A 24,290-nucleotide genomic window follows, 5' to 3' on the forward strand; every position below is an offset into this window, starting at 1 on the left:
AACAGAACCATTCCTGGCCTTTAGGGATGAGTGGGTAGAGTGTATTTACCATCCACTTTAGATGATTGTTAGAATGACTTTTATCTCCTGCTTCGTGACAGCAGCTAGGGCATATTTGAGTCAGTCCTCGAATTTTAGTACTTTACAGCTTGTGTGAGGGTATTTTTTTGTCCTTATAAGCAAGAATAAACTTCAGTAAGTCATTTCACATTCTCAGCAAATCTATTTCGATTTTGTAGTATATTTAGCTATGAGAGAAGTATAGAATTAAGCAATGCATTTGGCAGCGTATTAATTTCCTCATCATGGAGAAATGTCCATTGGCTGTGTTTCCATTGTGATAACTTTCTATTGAGGACAATATTATGAGCATTATAGCACAGAGATGATGTTTATTTTGCACACACTGGAATGATATGCTCAGTCACTAAGCCATGAGTAACCCAAGAGAAATTCACTGCAAACTCCAAGTCCTTCCATTTCTGTATCACTGTGTCAAAACAGTGCTGGAAAACATTACCTAGTTTCTTAATCCATCTACCACATTATTTCCTATAATCAGATTTGTTTAATCTTCCTTAGGTTCAGAGATGTGAAAGAGGTTAAATGTACATATATTTTAAAAGCATGGCATCTGAAAAATTTTAATTATTGCTAAATAATTTAAGAATGCCAATTTCAGTTAAATGTCAACTGTAATTAAGCATGTGCCATTTGTTTTTCTTTTCAGGTCTTTCAATTTGATGGACCGTTTCACCACAATTTGATAAATATTTGTTTAATTTCTCATGAATTAATTCAAAAATGGATAAGAGCAATGTATTTTAGTCAGTCATTGTGATAGGCCAGAAAAAAATTTATTCTGAAAGCAAACTGTTTATTATGCATTTGCATGGCCTTTATCTTGTTTAGTGTGGGCAGAGAAAGCATACAAGGCAATAATCAATGAGAAGGCCAAGTGTGCATGCTGCATACTGAGTAAGGGGGCTTAACTTCACTTTGGTAGGCCATAGATGTTGAGCATATATACAAGGTTGAATGGTTCACCCCCTTCTGTTTCCAGCTCTTTTCAGATACCACCCATTGAAGTGAGTTAGCATGCAAACCTTATGCTGTATTTCTTAAGAACTAAGTATTCCATAATTGGTATGAATTATGTGCTTATTACTATTTTAATTGACTTTCAGAATGTTGTTTGCTTTTCTTCGATAGCAAAATCTCACAACCATATTTTAATTGCATATGTGACAGAGGTAACATAGAGGTTGCAGTCATGGCTGCTCCACTACCCTCCTAAAGACTCCTTAAGACTCCAAAGATTTTTATACCTTTATTACTATTCCTAGATCACATCTTGACTGAGAGGATCTAGAGAGGGATGTCAATATTCTTCACCCTTCCGTGTAGGCTCATGTGTGGCCAATGTTTTGTTCTGTTTGTGGATGGGGTCAGAATGTAGTACGCATGTGGTAATACTCATGCTCTTCTGTGCCAGGACAAATGACACATGCTTTCATTTTGTCACAATCTAAATCACATGAATTAGACACACAAGAGCCAAGGGTAATCATTCAGTCAGAGACTGTGCAGTACACTGATAAAATGGCAATTATCTTGAACATAAGCGTGGCATGAATTACTTTTCAGACCGTTATATTGAGCATAATGTATGTAAAAAGAAGTGCTTAATTCATTTGCTATGGCTACTTTCTTTTAGGAGTTTGTTTGTTCTCTGTGCTCATGAAATGATGAAGAGTAGTAGAACAGCATTTGAGAATAAAGGAAACAACCGTTTCTCTGTCCCTGCACTCTGGCTTTACCCCTGACCTTTGAAAGTGGTCTTTCACAAATCAAACTGTTTTCTAACAACTGGTCAAGTGGACTTACTTCTCAGCAGCAGCCCACTTCTTAAAATGTGTTTGTCTTTCTGTATCATTGCCATTTAAAAAAATAGTCAAGTTTTCTTATATGGAAGCATAATTATAGAGGAAAAACAGGAAATAGAGACAGGGTGTTTATCAACAGTGAATTCTCAATCAATATATATTTAGTTACAGTTCCAAGGATCATTATTGAATATGGTTATCTATGGTCTTTGAATTCTGTTTCTCTTAATGTTGTTAGCTATCACATCTCTGAATTGTCTTAGTGATCGATTATACACATTCCCAAAAGTGTAGGGCGGCAATCTTATTCCTCAGCATCCCCAGGAGCTGATTAGAAGAGACACACAGTCATAGCTAAAAGCTGCCTTTGTGAATTTTGTGTAAGGTGCCTTGGTGCTCTATTTCTCAGGAAAGTTGAAGTTGAGATAGAACTTCATAGTCCTTGACCATAAATATTAACAATAAAGGTGCAATTGGCATTTATTGAATATGTATTATGGACTACCCAGTCTTCTGTATATATTACAGACATTCTCTTTTTCAGTTTACAATAAGACAAAACAAAAATCAAGTATGTATTGTGGGGGTGGGAGATGATGAAAAGGGGGCATATAAATAATAAACAGCTTGTCATACTCACCAAATGTGTTTAAAGATGATGCTTTCCTAAGACCTTTCCCATGATGCCACACAACTCTTCTCAGACCAAGCAGGCATTCATTCCTGTGAGAGTCTGAAATTGTATTTCTAATATGGTTCTTTCAATTTCTATATTGTAATTGGGTTGCGCCATGGGCAGGAGAGGGGCTGGAAGTTTGTCCACGGGTTTTCTCCGTGTGTGTGTGTGTGTGTGTGTGTGTGTGTGTGTGTGTGTGTGTGCGTATCAAGGAAAGGACAGAATATCATAAAGTAGGCGAGTGTTCCAGTGACTTCTATTTTGCTTTAGAGTATTAGCATTTGCACTCAGCAGGGAGGTAAAGTCCTATTCTTTTCTGATGTGAAAACATCTCTCTTCACATGGGCATGATTTACTGATCACCTGTGACCTGTGCTTAAAAATAACTGAACACTAATTTGCTCCACTGCAGAGAATAGCATGTATCCCATGGAATCTACTTGTCTTTTTTTTTTTTTGTAGTAGTACTATGTTGTGATGCATAGGAGTTCAGAGGCTATATAGTACAAGTCACCTGTCACTTAGCAACAGGGATTCTACTTTGTATCCAGTATTCCTTTAAGTCAGAACAGCTCTAAAACATAGCACTTAAATCTGCATTTCTCTCCAGAAGTATTTAGATTAAGTTTGTAATATTTTTAGTTTCCAGGATACTCACCGTGACAGATGAAACAGAAATAAATTTAAATAATAAAAACTCAGCTTACACATTGGAAACTTTCATACTCGAAGTACAAACTGAGACCTGTTATATGGTCTATCAGATTTACATACACAAAAGCTGCCTGTCAGGTTCCCTCATCAACTGTTCAACTTATGGTTACTGAATGGAATATGCATATAAATCTTTATTACGTGATTTCTTTTCATCAGTAACAGAAAATGCAAGACAACAAGGAATGAAACAGTTATTTATAAACCACCGTCTCGAAAACTGAATGCCAAATGGGGTTGCTGTAGCAGTACCACAATTCAATTTGCTTGAAACAGAACAACTAAATTACCTTTGAGTGAGAGCGGAGTACCCTGACTCCTCAGATGTCCATAAACACATCCAAAATGGGTTTCTCTGTCTCCATTTCAGCAGACATAAAACGACTTTCAGGAGATGTAACAAGAAGTGGACATTCAGTCCTGAAGAGCTTAAATGTATTAAACTGTAACTTTTAAAGATTGAGAACCAAATAGACGGTTAAGATGTGATGGAGTGGGAACAGCCTGGACGGGTAAAGAAACATCATGTCTGGACCCTTGAGGGGATTCCAAATTGACTCCTTATTTGTGGAAAATATCCTTTTTTGTGCTGGCCCAGGTTATTTCTGTAGTCTGTGGTGTACAGTCTTTAAATTCTAAAGGGAGCTGGTTGAGCTCATGTGGAAATGCTAAGATAGAGAGAGAGATAAAAAGAAAGGAATGGAAATAGGTAATCTCAGAACCTTCTCTGGTGCTTATACTACTAAAGAGAAGGAGACACAACTGTACATGACTTGCTCCTCCTGTCCCCAACACACATTTCATTCATGACTCCTGGCAGCACCATTTTCAGTGAAAACAAATGTAATATTCTTTCCATGTCTTTCCTATTTCTCTTGTTTGTATTTTTGAGAGCAAGCTTCGCTGTCCTTTGTATAATGACAATATAGAACAATCTTAGAAACCAGGCAAGTGAGAAGATGATGAGCTTTTAAAAAATCTCCATAAAGATTTATTATCAACCCTTTAAAATAAAGCCAGAAATAAGTGTGTTGATGACACATTACACACATGGATATTGAACATTTGACACATGCACTCATCCAACACAACTTTGTGCAGTACAGAATCACTTGAAATGGTGCAGGTTTAAGTTGATGAAATCTAAATAACTATTTCTATTACTGTAACTCATTTTCAACTTGATAATCGTATTGTTCCCAGTCAGCTATTCACTGTAACAGGAAAAATAAGAGACCCAGAGACTGATTTGGGGGTTCAAGCTTTAAGATGAATATTAGAAAAGTAAAGTAGCTGGCCCTTAGGTCTTTATCACTACCTCAGGCTGAATAGATTGATCTGCTGCCTCTCCTCAGTGTGACTGAAGACTCCTGAGACTGAATGTCTTCCTATCCTCAGTGTGACTGGAGAATGAATCTCCATATTGAGACCTTGCTCCTGTTTTACATACCTCCCTAATGCTAGGATTAAAGGCATGTAATCACGTTTGCTGATATAATACTGGTGTGAGATGTTTCTCTGTAGGACTGGGTCAATCTTGTGTATTACTTGGTGGCCTTGAACTCACAGAGATCCATCTACTTCTTAATCCTGAGTTCTAGAATTAAAGGAGTGTACCATCACCTCTTTCCTTCTGGTTGCTGGGATGGAGTGTGCCTAGCTTCTATGGTTTTTGGCTGACTTTGCTTTCTGAACCCTCATTCAAGCTTTTAATAAATCATAAATAATGTATCACCACAACTGAAAAATCAAAGAAAAGATTCTTGGGAGGATTTATATGATTCCCAAGAAGCAGTGTATATGCTGTGTTCTGTGGTCCTCCTACTAAACATATAGAACATTCTCTGAGGTTTCTGTGAGGCCCTTCACACCCCACAGAGCCCCACCTGTAATAATATACCTCATATTAGTCTGCCAAGGGTGCTTAGCAGTGAGTGTACACAATTGTATTACTACCAGAGAAACACAAATCAAGTTTCTATATCCCAGATACCAATCTCAGTGAATGGTACATTAGGTACATTATAAGTTATTGTTAGACAATTATCTAGCACTGGATTTGTACTTTTAAAAGTTGGTACCAGAACACCTTCACACAAGAGGACATGGATGATAGTCACATCCCACTAGAGATATGCTATGCCTAGCCTGAGGTTTTCTGATGTGACTACTGGTACTCAAAGTGTCTCTAGTTTGGGAAGACTTACTGGATAATTTCAGAAATCTATTTAGCAATGATGAGTAAATTTGATTCAGAAATTGATAAGAGATTAATGGTTGCTGGAAATGTGCCTTTTTTTAAATTTCATACCATGTTTTTATTTTTAAAGGGATTTGAGAAACAGCATTAGGGTCCCTTAGCATGAATAAAATCTGGGACTCATCTGTTCTGTCACGTGGATGCCATTGAACAGAATCTTTTACATTTTTCCTGTTAAATATTTCAGGCAGTGATTAAAAAGTGCTAATTCTTATGTGTGTGGCACTTAAGATTTTATAAATTGCTATGCAAACATTACTTTAGTTAGGGTCGGCATCTGAGGCAGAGCAAAAATTATTATCATCATACCTGCCTCTGTGGAAAAGAAAATTGGACCATCATGATCCAGGATGAGTTTTTGAAGGGCATTCTGCCAGTGGACGGTAGCACTGAGATTGGCGAGCCATCTTCTTAGTTCTACGGCCTCCGTTCTCTCATCTTCACTCGGAGGCTCACAGGTCGAGATGGGTCTTGAACAGTCCCTCAGGAGTTTGAATTGGGGAGGAGTGGAATTCATATTGTATCAGAAGTAGGCTCTCTCCAGCTTTAAAACATCTAAAAGTTTACATTTGAATTGTAGTATAGGTGGTTAGTGTTAACCATAAAGAATTGCATACTGCAACTTAGAACAAATGTTCCAGGTTCCCAGTGACCCTGGAATTATCTAAATTGTTTTGTTGGATACAAAGTTTATGTCCAATCAGTTACATCGTGGTCAAGTAGATATTTTTGTTTATTTATTTATTTTTGTTTTCTTTCTTTTCCTTTTTCTTTTTCTTTTCTTTGGTTTCTCAAGAAAGGGTTTCTCTGTTTAACCCTGACTGTCTTAGAACTCACTGTGTAGACCAGGCGGGCCTCACACTCACAGAGAACTGCCTACTGCCATTAAAGGTGTATGCAACTGCTGTCCATCAGGCCTAGTGAATCTTAAAATAGTTCATGTGCTCCACTAACACATTGGGATCCTGTATTGAATTACCAAATCCTGTAAAAATGCGTGGTATTGTTATGCATAGTTAACACAGCTTAATGTTTAAGTCTGCAGATTGATATATAGATTATGTAATTAGGCCCTAAATTACTTGAGTAGATCCACACAATAGACAGAAGGAAAGTTTCTTTATGTGAAGTTTCTTTTGGTTTTATATGTTAGCTTCCTTCCTTTCTTCTGTCCTTCCTTCTTTCCTTTGTTCCTACCTTGCTTCCTCCATTCCTTCATTCCTTTCTTTCTTCCTTCCTTCCTTCATTTTACATTCATTGATCCTCTAAAATTCTCTAGGCCCCTTGTTAGGTATGCTGGGAATCAACGGTGGCAGTAGAGTAGCACTTCCTCCTTGTTCCGGTAAGCATACAGATTGGCATTTATGAAATCAGTGGTGCAGGGTGAAGACAGCTCATGGTTGAGTGGTCCCCTTGATGATTTCCCTTCCTGGTCAAAGTCTCCTTGTGCCTGTCCTTGGCTAATGGGGGCATCTTTACCTATTGAGTAAAAGTATCATTCAGGCTAACTGAGATCTTGGTTCATAGACGACTTACATTACATGTAAGGATGTTTTAGCATTATTAGTGATTTAAAAAAATAAGAATTAGCCAGAATTAGGGAGTAAAAACGGATGAATGCATTGCTCCAATGAAGTGTTAGCTATGTTAGATGAAACACTAGTATGTTTAAAATCACTGGGAAAAAGTTCATGGTATATAGCTACTTCAAGGTATTCAGGGTTTTGCTTCTGGATCTCTTACTATATTCTAGAGTTCTAGCATGCCCAAGTTGCTGTTATAAAACTGTTTGCACATAACCTGTGTGATCCCCCTCCTGTGTACTTTAAGTCACCCATAAGTCACTTGTATTAGCTAATAGATCACTTGTAACAGCTAATAGCATGTCAGTGTTCTCTGGATATTTTATACACTGTGTTGTTAGGGGTAAATGACAGGAAAAACCATCTGGACACACTCAGTTCAGATACAGGATTTTTTTTCACAATAGTTTTGATCAGTATTTGATGGAGTCCATGGGTGTGGAGGTGACAGTGCATAGGTGAGAATACTTATTAAAATGGGGAAAAGATACAGAGCCATGTCTTGAAATGTACAAGACTGTAACTGATGTTGAAGAATTTTGCCCATACTCCTAAAAAGTTGCAATAGCTGCACTTGTACAAGCACTGTAATGGATAAAATATGCTTGATGACACCACATACTAGTGTATTTTATATTTGTATTGCAAAGTAGCACTTTACTCTGAATTGCATAAAAATACTTCTTAGTAGTATAGTCAGTTGCAGTTTACATTAGGGGTATGTCTTGAGACACAACAAGAAATGCGGTGGGGAGATGAAGGTCAGATAGTGTCATATCCCAAGACCATGGAGCATGAATGTTGTATAGCTCTTCACTGAGGGCTTTAGCCATGAGTGGGTTCTCATCCTCCCTAGATGTACAGTAACACACCCAGGAAGCCAGACCATTGTCACAGCTCAGAGGTGTTGGCATAAAATGGGTGCTATTAGCTACAAGGCATGTCCCCTCTTGGGTGTAATTCCCAACCCCAGAAAAGGAAAGACAACTGTCCTTAATAAGCTGGCTCCAATGAATGCCAAAGAAAATTTGTCTTATGAAATGGAAATTCTGAAGCCAGTTATGTAATTGTGAGTGAATAAATAGAAAGAGGTCTAAAGTAGAGCCAAATGGGGATAGATGGCCTGTTGAGTTCAGCATTTCCAGTCCAGGAGTACTTACTCTATTTGGTGAAATCCAGGTCTCCTTGAGATGTGAGATGTTTTCTCAACCACACAAATGTGAGGTTTTTATTTATATGATTTTAAGAAGTGACATGCTTCAACTTAACATTTTTAAAAGTGATTTGATTATTGTCTGACCTGTAAATCCTCAAACTTAGCCGTATTAATTATTCTGTACATCTGGTGTCACTTATAAAGTGATCATTTTCTCAGTAAATTGCCATTTCCTTAAAATGACGGCATTACTGTGAATGATGAACTTGAGGCTCTAGCTTAAGCATCCGTGAATTCTTCCCATAGAGTGAATTCACACCTAATCCAATGTTTCTCCTCATCTTGCCCCTTCTCTCTGCTGCATGCCTCTTCACTTCCCTCCTCATCTTCATCTAGGACTTTATTATCCCCCGCCTAGGGTGTTACTCAGTGTTATGACTGATGCAGCTTCCTTTGTTGTTGCCTCATTCCTTCAGGTGGATCCCCCCCTTTCCCAATAAAGAATATTATCATATAGATCATACTCTCACAATAGTTTTTGGTATGTTTCCCTTGCAGGATCAATGTGACTCTAGAAACAAATGGATGAATGAATATCCATATGAAGAGGAAAACCATAAAGGTTGGTTACCGGATGTGACAGCATAGGGAGCATTACTATTCTGTTGAGTGGTGCTGCAGGCAGTCACTAGAGCATTTCTTTGCCTGAGTGAGATAGAGACCAGTCAGTACACACCATCACCATACATAAAGTGTAGTTGTTCTCTCTGTCTCCTTTAAAGATATTTATAAAGAGGCAATGCCTTTTACTCTTTGTGCAAGCATACTATCAATATTTTCCAGACTAATTTTTGTACAATGCCTCATGTATGCTAGGCTGGCTTCACACTCACCCTGTACTGAGCAAGACTGTGAACTTGGGATCTCCCATCTCCTTGGTGCTGAGGTTGCAAGAGCGCTTCTCTGATTCTGGTTGACTTAGTTGCTAGGGTGTGAACTCAAGGCTTTTTGCTTGCTACACCAGGTGCATACCAGGTGAAGTAAATCTTCAGCCGTTAAGTTTGTATTTTAAGAATCAAATTTTAAATGAATATCAAAAATGAAAAATGTTTGATAATGACAGATCACTGAGGAGAGAGAGAGAGACAGAGACAGAGAGACAGAGAGAGAGAGAGCACATCATATTTTACTTAATGTGCATAAGTCTCTATAAGCATACTGTAAACACAGTGCACGACCATGTTCAAGTACTGTCGTCTTTCTCCCTGGAGTATATTTGATTTCCTAAATACAGATGGAGCCTAATTGGAAGAAGGTCAAAATCTGTGAGTTGCAGTGCTAGTCCAGTGAGTGCATTATTTTGTTTGTGGTAGATATACGAGCTTTTCACTCCCTACTAGTTATAAAAGCTCTGGGTAGTAAGAAAAAGTTAGAGTCTATTAAATAATCTCATTCCATAGAGACTTAAAAGATCAGCAGATTCAGCACAGACATTTGCCTTTAGCTGGTTATGTGGCGGCACAACACACAGGATTCATTGTTCTTCTTCTTCGGGTGTGTTTACTCTTTTCACACAAATTTATATCTCGGGGTGTCTTTCTCTGCCAGCCCTTTCTCACAGGTTCTTATAAATGATTTTCCATAGTAGATATTCCTCTTTATAGTGGCATTCTTCCACACTCACTGGTTTTTTTCCTGTCTTTCCTTTTTACTCTTTGTGTCTGCAAAGTTTTCACAGACGGCTTAAGGAATCAGAGATGGTAGCCAGTAAATTGATGGGGAGAATTGACAATATCCCCATTCTTTGTGACCTCATTATTGCTGCTGTGGGCACATATTCTTGCTGAGGGTGAACAGTATCATGATCTTCTTGTGTGGAGGGCAGTGACACGCTAGACAGCTGGCTCTCTGTGAAAGAGGAAGAGGCATGGCCTCGTTTTTCATTTTCTTTTCTTTTTCAGTGTTCATAGTGTAAATACTTCCACTGTAGTTGGCTTTAGTAGTTTACCAGCTGGATAATTCCTTAGAATTTAACAGTTGCATTTGATGAGCTGGTGATGAGCAGAGTCTAGCACATCATTAATAATTCCATTTCTATGCTAAAGACAAATATTATTCCTTGAGACTACTGGAATAAAACTAGTAAATTTGCATTGTGTTACTTCACCTTACATGGATATGTATATGTATACACATATACATACATACATATATACATATATATATTGTATTTGAATGGATCAGAGTTAGCTTTATGAATTTATAATTTTTGGCAGTGTCATCGTTCTGTATCTAATTCTAGGATGACAGCTGAAGATGATCACAGAGCCAATTGTCCTGTCAGTACTTGGCTCAAAGGTAAAGTGAAAATATGATTGACTGTGGTATGCTGTATGAGATTCTTCCCGAATGACCACACCTTGTTGCTCATTATTCATGAGTTTCAAAGTCTTTGTCTGGGGTAGGAGCAGTGAGTATTTGATTACTGTTTTGTTTTCTTTCTTTAGGGGGAGGGTCTGGGCATGAATCTGATTGTAGAGTGTTTCCTTACTATATCCATAGCCCTGAGTTTGATCCAGTACGCCATAAACTGGGGGTTGTGACTACTGTAATGTAGCAAGGAGTTTGGGGGAGGCAGGAACAGCAAGAGTAGAAGTCACCCTTGGCTGATTTTTCTGTGTACTTTTTTTTGTTGTTGTTGTTTTTTTGGGGTTTTTTGTTTGTTTGTTTGTTTGTTTTCGAGACAGGGTTTCTCTCTATTGTTTTGGAGGCTGTCCTGGAACTCGCTCTGTAGACCAAGCTGGCCTCGAACTCACATAGATCCTCCTGCCTCTGCCTCCCCAATGATGGGATTAAAGGCATGCACCACCAAAGTCCGGCTTTTCTGTCTATTTTTAATAATGATTTCCCACCATAGTTTAGACAGCAGTTTCCCGTGCATAGAAAACACACAGACATATTTTTAGTCCCTTATGAAAGTTGTGGCTACTTTAACAACTCTTGACTCAGGAAGAAAACTGTGGCTTGACCATGCCACAGTATAGGAAACTCTGTCAGCGGGAGTCTTGAGGGGAGGGCCTAGGCCCTGCCCTGGATGAAATGATAGTTACTGGAGATACACCATGGAGTGCCTCACCCTCCTTGGGGATCAGACTGGAGATTGGGTGGGGAATTGGGGGACCTGGTGGGGAGAGCAGGGAAAGGAGGGAAGGGAGAGGGAGCTGGGATTGACATGTGAAACAAGTTTGTTTCTAACCTAAATAAAATATATATAAATAGAGTGGAAACATAAAAAAAAAGAAAAAACAGAAAACTGGCTTGAAAGTCCATTGTTTTTTCTTTAAATTAGAAACAAGCTTGTTTTAAATGTCAATCCCAGTTCCCTCTCCCCACTTCCCCTGGTCCCCACCAGCCCCCTATCCCATCCTCTTTCTTCTACCCAGGGACAGTGAGGCCTTTCATGGGGGATCTTCAAAGTCTGTCATATCATTTGTAGCAGGGCCTATCCTCCCCACCCATTCGTGGACTAGGGATAAATACTGATCCACTGTCAGAGGCCCCATAGATTGCCTAGACCTCCTAACTGACACCCACATTAAGGGGATCTGGATCAGTCCTATGCTGGTTTCCCAGCTGTCAGTCTGGGATCAATAAGCTCCCCCTTGTTCATGTCAGCTGTTTCTGTGTGTCTCACCAGTCTGGTCCTGAGCCCTTTGCTCATCACTCCTCCCTTTCTACAACTGGATTCCAGGAGTTCAGCTCAGTGTTTAGCTGTGGATCTCTGCCTCTGCTTCCATCAGCTACTGGATGAAGGCTCTAGGATGCCGTGTAAGGTAGTCATCAATTTCATTATCAGGGAAAGGCATTTAAGGTAACCTCTCCACTATTGCTTAGATTGCTAGTTGGGGTCATCCTTGTACATCTCTGGGCATTTCCCTAGTGCCAGATTTCTCTTTAAACCTATAATGACTCCTTCTACTATGGTATCTCTTTTCTTGCTCTCCTTTGTTCTTCCCAGGACTCAATCTTCCTGCTCCCTCATGTCCTCCTGTACCTTCCTCTTCTCCCCATATTTACTCATGCATATATGAATTTTAGACACAGAGCAATGGATTTCCAGCCTACAATCCACACCACCAGAGAAACTAAGAAACAAGGAGGATCCTAAGAGAGACATACATGGTCCTCTGGAGAAGGGAAAAGGGACAAGATCTCCTGAGTAAATTGAGAGCATGGGGGGAGGGGAGAGGGAGTTAGGAGAAAGAGAAAGGGAGAAGAGGAGGGGAGAGGAGGTCGTGTATTTTTTTAAATATTGATGAGGTCAATATTAAGACCAGGTTTTGAAAACTATCACTCTAAGCAGCTTTCCTATTATCTGCATAATTGAAAAAGGGATTTGAATGTGACTCTAGTTCTTTTCTTCAATTCCAGCTTTCCATTAGTGATAGTGTCTTGCCAAGAGCCACGGAATATTGTGCTGTGTCTCTTGTCCTCAGTTCTAAAATGCAAATTCTTTTCCACATTAAACTTCATTGCACTTGAGTCTTCTCTCCACCATGGGTCATTAGAAAACCTCAAATAGATTTCCAGAAGATACAAGCCAACCATTTTGTCATGCCCACAAATATTGTTGTTAAATGGGTGTTTATTCATGGATGCGCTTCCATAGATGCTCTCACAGTGAGCATGGCACCTTCTGTGGATGTGGTTCCTGGCAGCTTACACTTCCAGGAGCTCAGATTTGCTAGGAGCTTCTCATCAACTAGCTTAGAATACGTGTTTAAAACACACAGCTGCATATACATCACTTCAACCATTTGAAATCCAGGTGAAAATGTCAGCTAGTCATCAATAGCTTTTTACAATATCCAGCATCAGCACTGTGTGATATGGATTCATTACAAGTGGATATCAAGAAGACAGTAGCTAGTCTTTTCATTTCCTTGCATACCAACAAGTCTATTTCACAGTGATGGAAATGTGAGGAGTGGCTAACAAATTCCTCATCATGTCTCCAGGCTTGATCTTCAAACAGAACAAAGGAAGACGGTGGAATCCAGAGTTCCTTCCATCTTGATCTTGGTAGCTCCAGATGCTCAGAAAGCAATGGGGGATGAGAAATAACCAGGGCCCTCAGCCTGGCCTGTGCTAACCTTCTTCAGGGAAGCTACATTATCTTGTGAATGTAGAATAAGAAAATGGCCAATCTTGGTTCTACCATTCTCTCATGTGATCTTGGATTTCTCCTTTGTGAATTTAAAATGTCTCTTCTGCAAAGGAGAACTAGTACCAGTTGACCTATATATTTTTTAATTTGTTTTACAGTGTGGGGATAGTTTGCTCAGTTAATAAAGTTGTTGCCTACCAAGCATCAGTCCTGGGTTTGGTCCCTGTGCCTGTAAAACTTACACCATGTCTTTTGCCTGTCCTCTCAGCACTGCAGAAGTGAAGGCAAAAGAATCAGAAGTTTAAGGCAACACAGCAAGCCTGAGGCTAGCCTGGGACACATATTACCCTATTAAAATAAAAGGAAAGCAAAAGAAAAACAAAATAGCAACAAAAAAGCCACTCCTGACAAAGATATGAAACTATGGTGCTCTGACTGGTATTGACTGATGTTTGCTTTTGTATAGTGAGTTAGAGACTCATGACAGTGTATGATTTCACTTGTCAGCACCAAACATTCTCAAGGCTGATGTCATCCTCAGCAGTTCTGTAGGGTGCAGGGCAGTGCACACTGTGAAGTTGAAATACAGAAAAAGTGTGCCACAATAAATAAAAGACCCAGAGACAGATACCGGGGTTCCAGCTCCAAGCTGAAGATCAGAAAAGCAAAGCAACCAAACCAGTAGATCTTACCTCTACCCAGATGAAATGGCAATTTTGTGTGCATGAATCCTCAGAGGCAAAAAGCTTTTTATTTCTTTCTCTACCCAGCCATATCCTGGTCACTCCACTTCCCTAGTGATGGGAATACAGGCGTGTGATCCCAAGCGCTGAGATCAACTTTGTGTGGGATGTTTCATTTAGGGCTGGATCAATTTTGTGTGGTCATTGTGGCCTTGAACTAACAGAGATCCATCTACAACTTAATCCTGAGTCCTGGGATTAAAGGTGTGTACCACCACTTCCTGCCTTCTATGGATAAATAGCATGGCTGCTTTGCTATTTTGATCTCCAGTGGCTTTAATAAATCATGAAGCAAAGAAGAAGCCTGCCTCCCCATGTCTGTCATTTTATTCACTTATATTTAAATTCTTGACCAGGATGTCAAGAACTATTCCTACCCTAAAAATTCAAGAGCTTCATCCATTATTTCTTAGATGTATGGCTTTGCATTGCTTTTCTTTGGTCTTGCCTATGTCCTCTTGAAATAGAATCAGTTTGTCTGTCAAGAAGTTGTTTTATTTAAAGCAGGCCCCTTCTCCCATCCCTTTCCTTGGCAATGTGAGAATGCATAGAGCATTTCTCCTTGATTTTACACTGGGCTTTATTCCTTACTTTTCTTTATTCCTTCCTTGTTCTTGCCCCGTGAGTAGTTTTTTCTTTGTGTTTTAAGTCAAGTACTTACCTTAGTGTTTTTTTTTTTTTTACTCCCAAAGTGGCTTTTCTCTCTGTAGTGGTTCATGTCTTTGTCAGTTTGCTTTCTTATCTTTGAATTATCTTCTCTTTTGTATGACTCCATGCACTCCTTCCCAAATGGACACATCAACCAATTCTTTGAACTGTTAAAGAAAGAACCTTTTGTCTTTTGTGCCTGCAAGGGTGTGCATGAAGAAAGTTATTTGTCTAAATTTTTCAACGTTACCTTGGACAATTCCCCTTCTATGTTTATTCTTCACTGACCTTTGTTTCTGTCTCTCTTGCGTTTGGTATTTACTACTTTTACAGACAGCTTCCCTGCACCCACCACCTGGTTATACAAAAGACAGTGTTTGTCAATTGCAGAGACAGAAGAGATAGCGGTGGTTGGGGCTGGAACTAAATTGTTCAAATCTTTGATTTCAGGTTGTTATTGTAAGTGTGATCTAGCTGAAGAAGTCATTTCCAAACTCTTTGGATAGCAAAGCCTTTGAGATAAGGACATCCTGAAATGTCACGGTTGTTCACTGCCTTCTCTGTTTTCTGAGATGCTGATGTGTGTTCATCTCACTATGCCAGACGTGTGTTCTAATTGAGAACCACTGAGTAGCACTTTCACAGCTCTGATTTGTATTTTTAGGGGGTTTGCAACTTTCTCAAGGTCTGAGGAGGTGGGTCAGCACTCAAGGGTATTTAAGATTTCATACAATTTGACAGTTACACCTTGACAATCAGGTTATATCTTTTTGCACTTTCAGGAAAAACAGGATTTTTCTTTATTTTGTGTGTGTACAGTCACATATATTGTGGGAGAGTGTGTATGCATGCGTATATTTATAGACATCAGACAGATATTGGTGTCAGATGACTTCTATTGTGCTCTGATTTATTTATATTTTTTTGAGACAGGGTCTCATAGAAACCTGTGGTCTCTGATTCGGCTACATGTGCTGGATAGCAAGCCCTAGGGAACCACCTGTCTCTGCCCTGAAAGTGCTGGAATTATAGAGTCTCAGTGTGTAGCCCTAACTGCCCTGGTAGTCGATATGTAGACCAAGTTGGCCTTGAACTCATAGAGATCCACCTGCTTCTGACTTCTGAATCCTGTATCAATCAGTTCCCCTTCATTGCCACTAGTCCCTTTCCCACATTTATGGCTTTGGATTTTGTTTTTGACACCCATTTTATTTTACCAGGGCCACCTGTGTGATCACTTAATTAGGACTGTTGTGATCAGGAATATGTACACGTTTAATGACAGCAATTTCTTCTCTCTCCGATTCTATCTATCAACAGTGCTAACTTGTTGAGCAGTGAGGGTTGAGACCCCTTGAGCCTCCTTTTCATAAATGCCTGATTGTTAATGGACCCGTCTTGTGCAACCCAGTGCTTGTTCCTTGGCATCTATCTATCTTAGTCAGTGGTATATTACTGTGAAGAAATGTCATGACCATACTAACTTTTATAAAAGAAGGCATTTAACTGGAGCTGGATATAATTCAGGGGTTTAATCCATTATCATCAAGGCAGAAAGCATGGCAACACAGAGGCAGACATAGTACTGGAGAAGGAGATGAGAGTTCTATATCTGAATTGTCAGGCAGCAGAAAGAAAGAGACACTGGGACTGGCTTGGGCATCTGAAACCTCAAAGCCCATTCCCAGTAACAGTCTTCCTTCAATAAAGCCACACCTATTCCAACAAGGTTATAGCTCCTAAGGGTGCCACTCCCTATGAGCATATGTGGGCGTGGAGGGGCATTTTCATTCAAACCACCCTGGGTCTGTGAGCTCATGATTGCAGTGGCTGTGCCTTGTGCAGGAGATGACGTTTTGAAACCCTTCTCCCCATCTTACTGCTCTAGCATTCTTTCTGTATCCTCTTCTGCAAAGTTCCCTGTGCTTTAGCAGAGTGATATGAATGCCCTGTTTAGAGCCAGGCACTCACTCATCACTTCTTAACACGTTGTGCTGGCATGAGTCTGCATTAACCTCCTCTTGCTGGGAAGAGACTTTGTAATTAAGACTGAGTAGTGCTTGAGTCTGGAAAGCATCTTGACACTATGTCAGTCGCACTGCAGAGTTATCTTCCAGCATCAAGGACACATGTCTTGTTTAGAGATCCCGTTAAGTAGGCCAGTCAGCATCTTCCAGAAACCTTTTCTCTCTTTCTTCTCCCTCGACCTCACTCATGCATAGGTTCATTTCCCTGCACCTACTTACATATGTTCACAAGCTACTCTTTATGCAATCGTGTGTGGAAATCATGTGTGGAATACCAAACCAATGGTGTATATGTGATGCCATAGCATTGGAGGAGCGATCCTAAAAATTATATGGACTTTTCTTTTTTATATCCAAGCATTTAAGTTAAATAGTTTTTAATGAGAGCATTGTAACGATAAAACAAAATATTATTAAAGATGTAGATTGAAGCTTAATGTCTTTCTGACACTGGTATTATTGGGGAAGGTGGGCATTGAATTGAAATAGGGACTTTATGCTACTTAGATAGACCTTGGAATTCAATGACCCATACCTGGCTTCTCTGTCTAATTTATTTTATTTAATCCATATCTACACGTTATTATTGTTCTGTCTTTTTTCTTTTTCTTTAGATAGAATCTCACTGTATATCTCACCCAAGCTTCAAACTTGGGATATTTTTCCCTCTGGCTCCTGTGCCCCAGGATAATGATGATTAAAATAGCTTTCTTTGCACAAGCGGATGCCAGCAAAGAACCTTATTACTCTCTTAAAGAGCACTTCGTTATCAGAAACATGGGTAGCAATGAACTGAAGTATTGGGTACAGTCCTTCATCCTCTATGTTAATTCAGTGTTTCCTTGCACTTTCCAGCCTAGTACAAGTCGGGCTTACACATATTCTATGCTAAGAGCCAGTTAATTACTAATCTTCACCATGCTGTTTCACCCACATGTGCCGTCGAATCAATGCCAAATTTGCTCTAAGAGATCTTTTCTGCGGTATTGTGTCACCACAGGCTGATTTAAAAGGGCACAGATTTATTATCTGGGGTTATGGCAGTCAGAGTCCCCAAATGGTATCACAGGGCTACAGCTGAACAGTGACAAGATTCCTCTCCGGAAAGCCCACACCTGGGTCCATTTCTTTTACAGCTTTGAGACAGCCCACGTGTCTGGCCTCATCCTTCCTTGTCTCAGCTGTGTGTACCGGGCTCAGCCTCACACTTGGCATCCTCCTGGTTTTGTTCCTCTCCCTCACTTCCGTGGAAATGGTCACTGGTGTGGCTCTGAGTTTGCCAAAGTGATACAGAGCAACCTTACTTTACAATCAGCAAGTTTATGGCCTGCTTCTACCCAGGTTGCCATGCCCCTCTGCCAAGTTCCCTAACACTAGTAGAACTTTCAACATCATGGGGACTTCACATCTTAAGGATCTTTGTCCCCCCAACGTCAGGCTACGAAGTCCATCTATGGTTGAGACTGATCTTATCGTATAACCAGGATTCACCAGATGTCGTTGTCCTATCTATATGACATAAGTGCTGAAATTAGACGACACATGCTAGGTCACTGTTCCTCGCTTACATGTCACTATTTCTTTCCTCTCTCTCTCTCTCTCTCTCTCTCTCTCTCTCTCTCTCTCTCTCTCTCTCTCTCTCTCTCTCTCTCTCTCTCTTTCTCTCTCTGTGTGTGTGTGTGTGTCTATGTGTTTGAACTTTGAGGAGAAAACTCATTTACTGTTTGCACTAATGTTCACAAATTTATAGTGATTAATGTCAATTTATATAGATTTGGGGTAAGAAATGGGGGGCTGTTAACCGGAGGAAAATATTCATTTAAATCATTTTGACTCATCTAAATAAATTAATTGACGCTGTTCACATTTCATTTTATGAAAATATATCTAGATTTGTATTTTAATGGGATTTAAAGGACTATGCAGTGGAATAATCAACAATCTTAATGTCTATGTTGTCTTCCATAGTCTCCCATAGCAATAGCTCTAGTTCCTATGTCTCCTTCCATGGAAGGTGAGCTTTGTGTACAATGCATCAGACTTTATAATCTGACAGTGCTCTTTCTTTCTGTATGCTGTGGCATGCATGATAGGCTCAATTCTAGTTTCATGAATGACTATTGTTACAATTTCCTTGGTGATACAAGAGTAATCCATTCTGAGACAACCTATAAATCTTTCAGGAGCTGTGAGTGAAGTTCCATTAACCCTTGGCTCAGCAGCTGTCCACAGGAGATAACAGGCATTTGGGGGATAGGGCCTCTTCCAGACTGGTGAGAACCTAAAGATCTCAAAGATGATTTCCCCCAAGGGAGAAACAGAGAAATCACTGTAAAAGTAGCGGAAGGTTTTATGTAGATTTTCAAGTCTATGCCCACAGAGCACACAGCTCTGTCTGTGGGTTCAAATTCTGTGAGAGGGAGTTTGGGTCACATTCAGAATCTTATTTTGTAGAACTAACTTATTTAAAAGACAATATGGGAAGCTGGGCGTTGGTGGCACACGCCTTTAATCCCAGCACTCGGGAGGCAGAGGCAGGCGGATCTCTGTAAGTTCGAGACCAGCCTGGACGAGTTCCAGGACAGCCTCCAAAGCCACAGAGAAACCCTGTCTCAGAAAAAAAAAAGACAATATGGGGGGATTAAGCACTGCCTCCTAAAGAAAGGCTGACTGATGAAAACATACTTCTAGAAAGATAACAGTGTTAGGGTCATAATAAATAAAAAGACAATAGTTACAAGGTTAGAGTCTGGAATTTGGTGTTCAAACCTTGTTGATAGCCTTTCACTCATGTTGTATACACTGTACAACTCAGTTGAAGCGTCCCAGAGATTGTTAGTCCTTTATTTGGAAACCAGATACCTGTGACAACCCATCATAGCATCCTCCAGTTCTGCACTTGGCATCTGAAGATCAATGCTCACTTTGTTCTTGAAGTTACTGCTTGGTCAGGCGTGGGTGGAGATGACTTTCTTTGGTCCTCTTAAGTGGCTGCTCAGGTGGTTCAAAGGCTGGCAATAGGAAGTATATATGATAGTCTGTGGATGCCTTGACAGGAAATCTTGGTTGGCTACAGTGGCTTCATCAGGGCTATGAGCTACATCCTTTTATGGGGCCTGAGTCCTAAGTGCTCCAAAAGTAGCTGGGAAGCAGACAACATCGAATGGAAGCCATGTCACCTTTAAGAGTCAGGATACCTTGTTTGTGCCCAACTCTATTACTTAAGCACTCATATATAGACTTCCATGACTTTTAATTTTTAAAGGGGAGGAAGGCAGTCTTAGAAGTTTAGTGATGATTAGAATAGAATGTGGAACTAGGAGTGTTATTGAGAAGATTTCTAGAAAACACTCTCAGACCTTTCTTCTTTAAACGTGGGAGATCCTTACGATCTTTTTCTATAGAACGAGCTTTGGTACCAAATTCTGTCTTAGTCAGGGTTTTATAAGAGAGACTCAAACATGGGGATAAGAGGAATTTGGGGTTTGGTGTAAGATTTACCTTTATACCATAATGGTAGCTTCTTATTATATGAGTGGCTGTCACCTGTAGTATCTGGGGTAGACTGAAGTTCACAGCACAGGCAACTAGGAAAGAGGGATGAGCACACAGCATGGGGATGAAGAATGAACTGGTATAGTTGGTTGTTTTACTCTTTGCTATTTTGGGGCACCCACCACCCGCCTCCCAAATAAATTCATGGAGACATATTCTTACTTATGAACACCTGGCCTTAACTTGACTTCTTTCCAGCCAGCTTATCCTGCCTGCATTTTGTTTCTGGGCTTTTTATCTCCCTCTATTCTATATATGTTCTTTACTTTTACTCTGTGGCTTGTTGTGTAGCTGGATGGCTAGCCTCTGATGTCCTCCTTCCTTCTCCCTTTGCTCCCTGATTTCTCGTCCCAGATTTCTCTTCCTATTTATTCCCTTGCCTGCTAGTTCCATCTACACTTTCTTCTGCCCAGCTATTGGTCGCTCAAACCTTTATCAGACCTATCAGGTGTTTTAGACAGGCATGATAACACAGCTTCACAGAGTTAAACAAGTGCAACATAAAAGAATGCAACACATCTTTGTATCATTTAACAAATATATGTTCCACAGCATAAGCAAATGCAAAGTATTTTCAACTAATATTCCACAACAGACTGGATACAAGGACTGCTCACTGTTCGCCATATTAAATTTTGGTGGTAACTGGGTACTGCCAGATAAAAAAATGTCCTTCGGTGAGTGAAAGACATTTGGCCTAAGAACCAGACAAGCTGATGAAAGAGACCCCATTAGGCTGTAGACATTATGGTTTGATCCTTCCCTGCCTCAGCATGGGGAACAACATTTGAATGACAGTATGTGTGAGCTGTCCCCAAGGCCTTGTCTTGACCTTCCCAAAGGAAACATACAAGGCTGCTGCCTCTGTTCTGCGTGCTGGATCTCAGTAGAAAGGCTCTTTACATCCAGGAGCTATGGGGCTGTGTAGGGAAAGGACTCTGGAGAGGGTGTATCGAGCTTAGTTGTGTTGAAATCATTGGTGTCTGCTTGTACACCCTATGCTACTTCTTCATTCATTTCTTTCTCTCTGTCCTCTTTCCCAACTGAAGACTCCTGTTCTTAGACCCAGTTTTAATCTTGCTGTTTTTAACCAATTTTTGCATTCCTACTTAAAGGCTCAAAGTCCCTGTACCTTGATCCAGATCACAACAGAGGCAGCTCCACTGCCATATAAATGAACATCCTTTTATGACCATGACTAGCATGCATTGGAATACTATCTTTCTAGGCAGAGTTCACGTTTCTGATTCATAACAAGAACAAGGATCTTAGAGACCTCTTTTACAGTTATTTGGCACTTGACTCAGACATTGTCATCTGTAGTCATAGAGGTTACTCTGTTACTAAAACCTTGGGTCTTGCTCCTCTAGCCTATGATGCTGTAGACTATTCAGATGTAGTGTGGATTCAGGGAGCTGTGTTTGAAAGCATAAGACAACATGATGAGAAGAAGCAGATTGAGTGCGTATACAATGGAAATATATTGGCAATCTTAACATTATGCATTTATCAGGCTGGTGAAGTTTAGTGTCATATTATGAACAGTAATGATACTATAAGTTTATGGTTAAGAGTATGAATGACTCTCAGGGCCCACAGAAGTAGGGTTCAGGCAAGGTGGTCAGAGAATAACTAGGATAATGCATTTGCTGGGGCATCAAATACGGATGCTTATGACTTTCTGACTGTGATGTCCCTTAACAAGGTGGCACCATCGCTGGAGGGAAGAGCAAATGTTGAGAAATCAGAGGGTCACACAAGCAATACTTTAGAAGCTGCAGTGTGCTTGACCTGGGGTAGGTCTCTACAGGTGGCCTGGGATGACTAAGGGCTTCTTATCTCCCCCTACAACTATTATATCTTGGTGAGGTTTCCTGGGAGTTTGGGTTGCACTGTGGTCTAGCACTAGATATTGCTTCAATGTCTGTTGTACAAATGCAAAGTTACAGGAACCATTTGAAGAAGACTTAGGCAGTATACAGGGGCAGTGCACTGGATTCATTTAACTACTCAAGCACAGTGAGGTACCTACAATCCTAGTACTAGGAGGTGGATGTAGTAGTTTCAAGAGTTGAAGGCCATCTTGGGATTCCTGAACTTGAGACAGGTCTGGGATACATAGAGACCCTATAGACCCTTTCTGAACACCTTTCTCCCTTGCAGAAAAGAAAAGAATAGAGTATTAACAACACGGAATCCCACCCCTTTCCCCAGAAAGTGTTTGACTCTAACTTGCCATTTAGGTAAATTAAGAGTATCAGATTATATTTATATATTTATGCATTCAGTAACTTATTGAATGGGTGTATGTGTGTGGGTTTTAAGCAACAGGGAGCATACTCCCTGTTTGTGGGTGCATACTCCTTGGGCCTTTTCTTTCCATTTTTTTACAATTACTAAGTAAATGTTAAACAGAATTCATATATGATGCAGTTTTCTAACACTTGGAAACCCTAAACTAAGACACTTTTAGACGTTTGTTCTCACTACAAACTTAGTTCTTCCCAGTGGGAAACACTCAAACTATGGATGGAAAAATGCAAAGTGTTACTTGTGAAGTTTTCTGTGTTTATACCAATGAGTGCCTTTCTATGCTGTGATGCATTCATTCTGAAAGAGAAGGGAAGAGGTTCTGGCCGCTGTTCAGATTTGTTATTCCATCTGTAACTGGCTTTATCAGTATCTGGAGTACTTTGGGGATTGCATAAGGTTGCACAAGAGTTACAACAAAAAAGGCAAATATCTAATTTCTACTTCATGACATTATTTGTACATCATTTCTGAAAAAATCACCAACAGAAAAATTAGGCTAGAGGGGCAGAATTGAGTGAAAATGGGTAGAGAAATGGTGGGTCCAGTTTACTCTTTCAAAGGAACTGGCTGTTAGGTTCATGTCTATAGCTTTCTTGGTTCTAGGGTAAGCCTTACATGCCTCTGAAATTCTAACTTGTCCTTGGTGATGACTGCAGTCCGTTCTTGCCTCTCAGCTGTTATAGTAGCTAAAGACAGCTCAAACATCTAATATCTGCAGGTTGACTTGGACCATTCCACTGCCTAGCATGCTCTAAATAGTCAGAGTCAAGGAGAAAAGACTTCAGGATTTCTGTGTTGGAGCTAAGAGGGAGACTTGATCTCTCCCTTGCTTGTCCTGAGTAGCTATTCAGGAACTCATTATTTCTCATACTGATGAAGATAAGGTTTGTTAATTAGAGTAGAAAAGCCCTTCATGCATTTTGATGAGAACCTGGCTTCCAACATGTCTTTGCATCTATGGGACTGAGTGCTATGAAAGCCCCAACAGAAATCCCTGGGCATTGTATGTGGGGTGATGGAAATACATTGAAAACAGAGGGTTACCGACTGCCCTTTTTATGAAGCATGTTCTGGTATAGAAACGGCTGTATGCATGAAGTTGCCAGGGCCTGAAAAGCAACAGCTCTCAAGAAGTTCTTCTCAGCAATGATGGGAATTCTGAACATGCATCTTCAAAATGCAGAAAACTGGAGTTGGTTGATAAGATAAGCATTATCTTATTCAATTTGATTTTAAACCAATCAATAAAATAAAATTGGTGGAGGTGGTGCATGCCTTTAATCCCAGCCCTCAGGAGGCAGAGGCAGGTGGATCTCTGTGAGTTTGAGGCCAGTCTGGTCTACAAATCTAAGCTACAAAAAGAAACCCAGTCTCAAAAAACCCAAAACAACAACAACAAAAAAGACAATTGGAACTCATGGCTCAAAGATATATCTATCCTACTGTATGTTGATAGATTTGATAGGGAATAAAAGGCATGGAAGGGGAATGTTACATTTAAGCAAGTAAGTTTAACTTCTTGTGAGTCTATTTTCCCTCAAATGAAGGCACCTGATGTATAT

The 24,290-nt window shown here is 40.0% G+C and overlaps 1 protein-coding gene across 5 annotated transcripts in view; it reads left to right on the forward strand.

Moving 5' to 3' along the window:
• The window catches only part of Klf12 (Kruppel like factor 12), a 402,663-nt gene that overhangs the window by 119,966 nt on the left and 258,407 nt on the right, over window positions 1-24,290 (forward strand). For 3 of the 5 annotated variants that reach the window (XM_040752477.1, XM_040752575.1, XM_040752534.1), the window contains one exon: window positions 8,834-8,897. The exons of the other annotated variants lie outside the window; for them this stretch is intronic. In XM_040752477.1, coding sequence (XP_040608411.1) covers window positions 8,865-8,897 — 33 coding nt within the window. In that variant the 5' untranslated portion in view covers window positions 8,834-8,864. The remainder of the gene's footprint in view (window positions 1-8,833; window positions 8,898-24,290) is intronic. 5 annotated transcript variants of the gene reach the window in all.

Source organism: Mesocricetus auratus, unplaced genomic scaffold (assembly GCF_017639785.1).
Source record: "Mesocricetus auratus isolate SY011 unplaced genomic scaffold, BCM_Maur_2.0 Super-Scaffold_2245, whole genome shotgun sequence".
Lineage (NCBI taxonomy): Eukaryota > Metazoa > Chordata > Mammalia > Rodentia > Cricetidae > Mesocricetus > Mesocricetus auratus.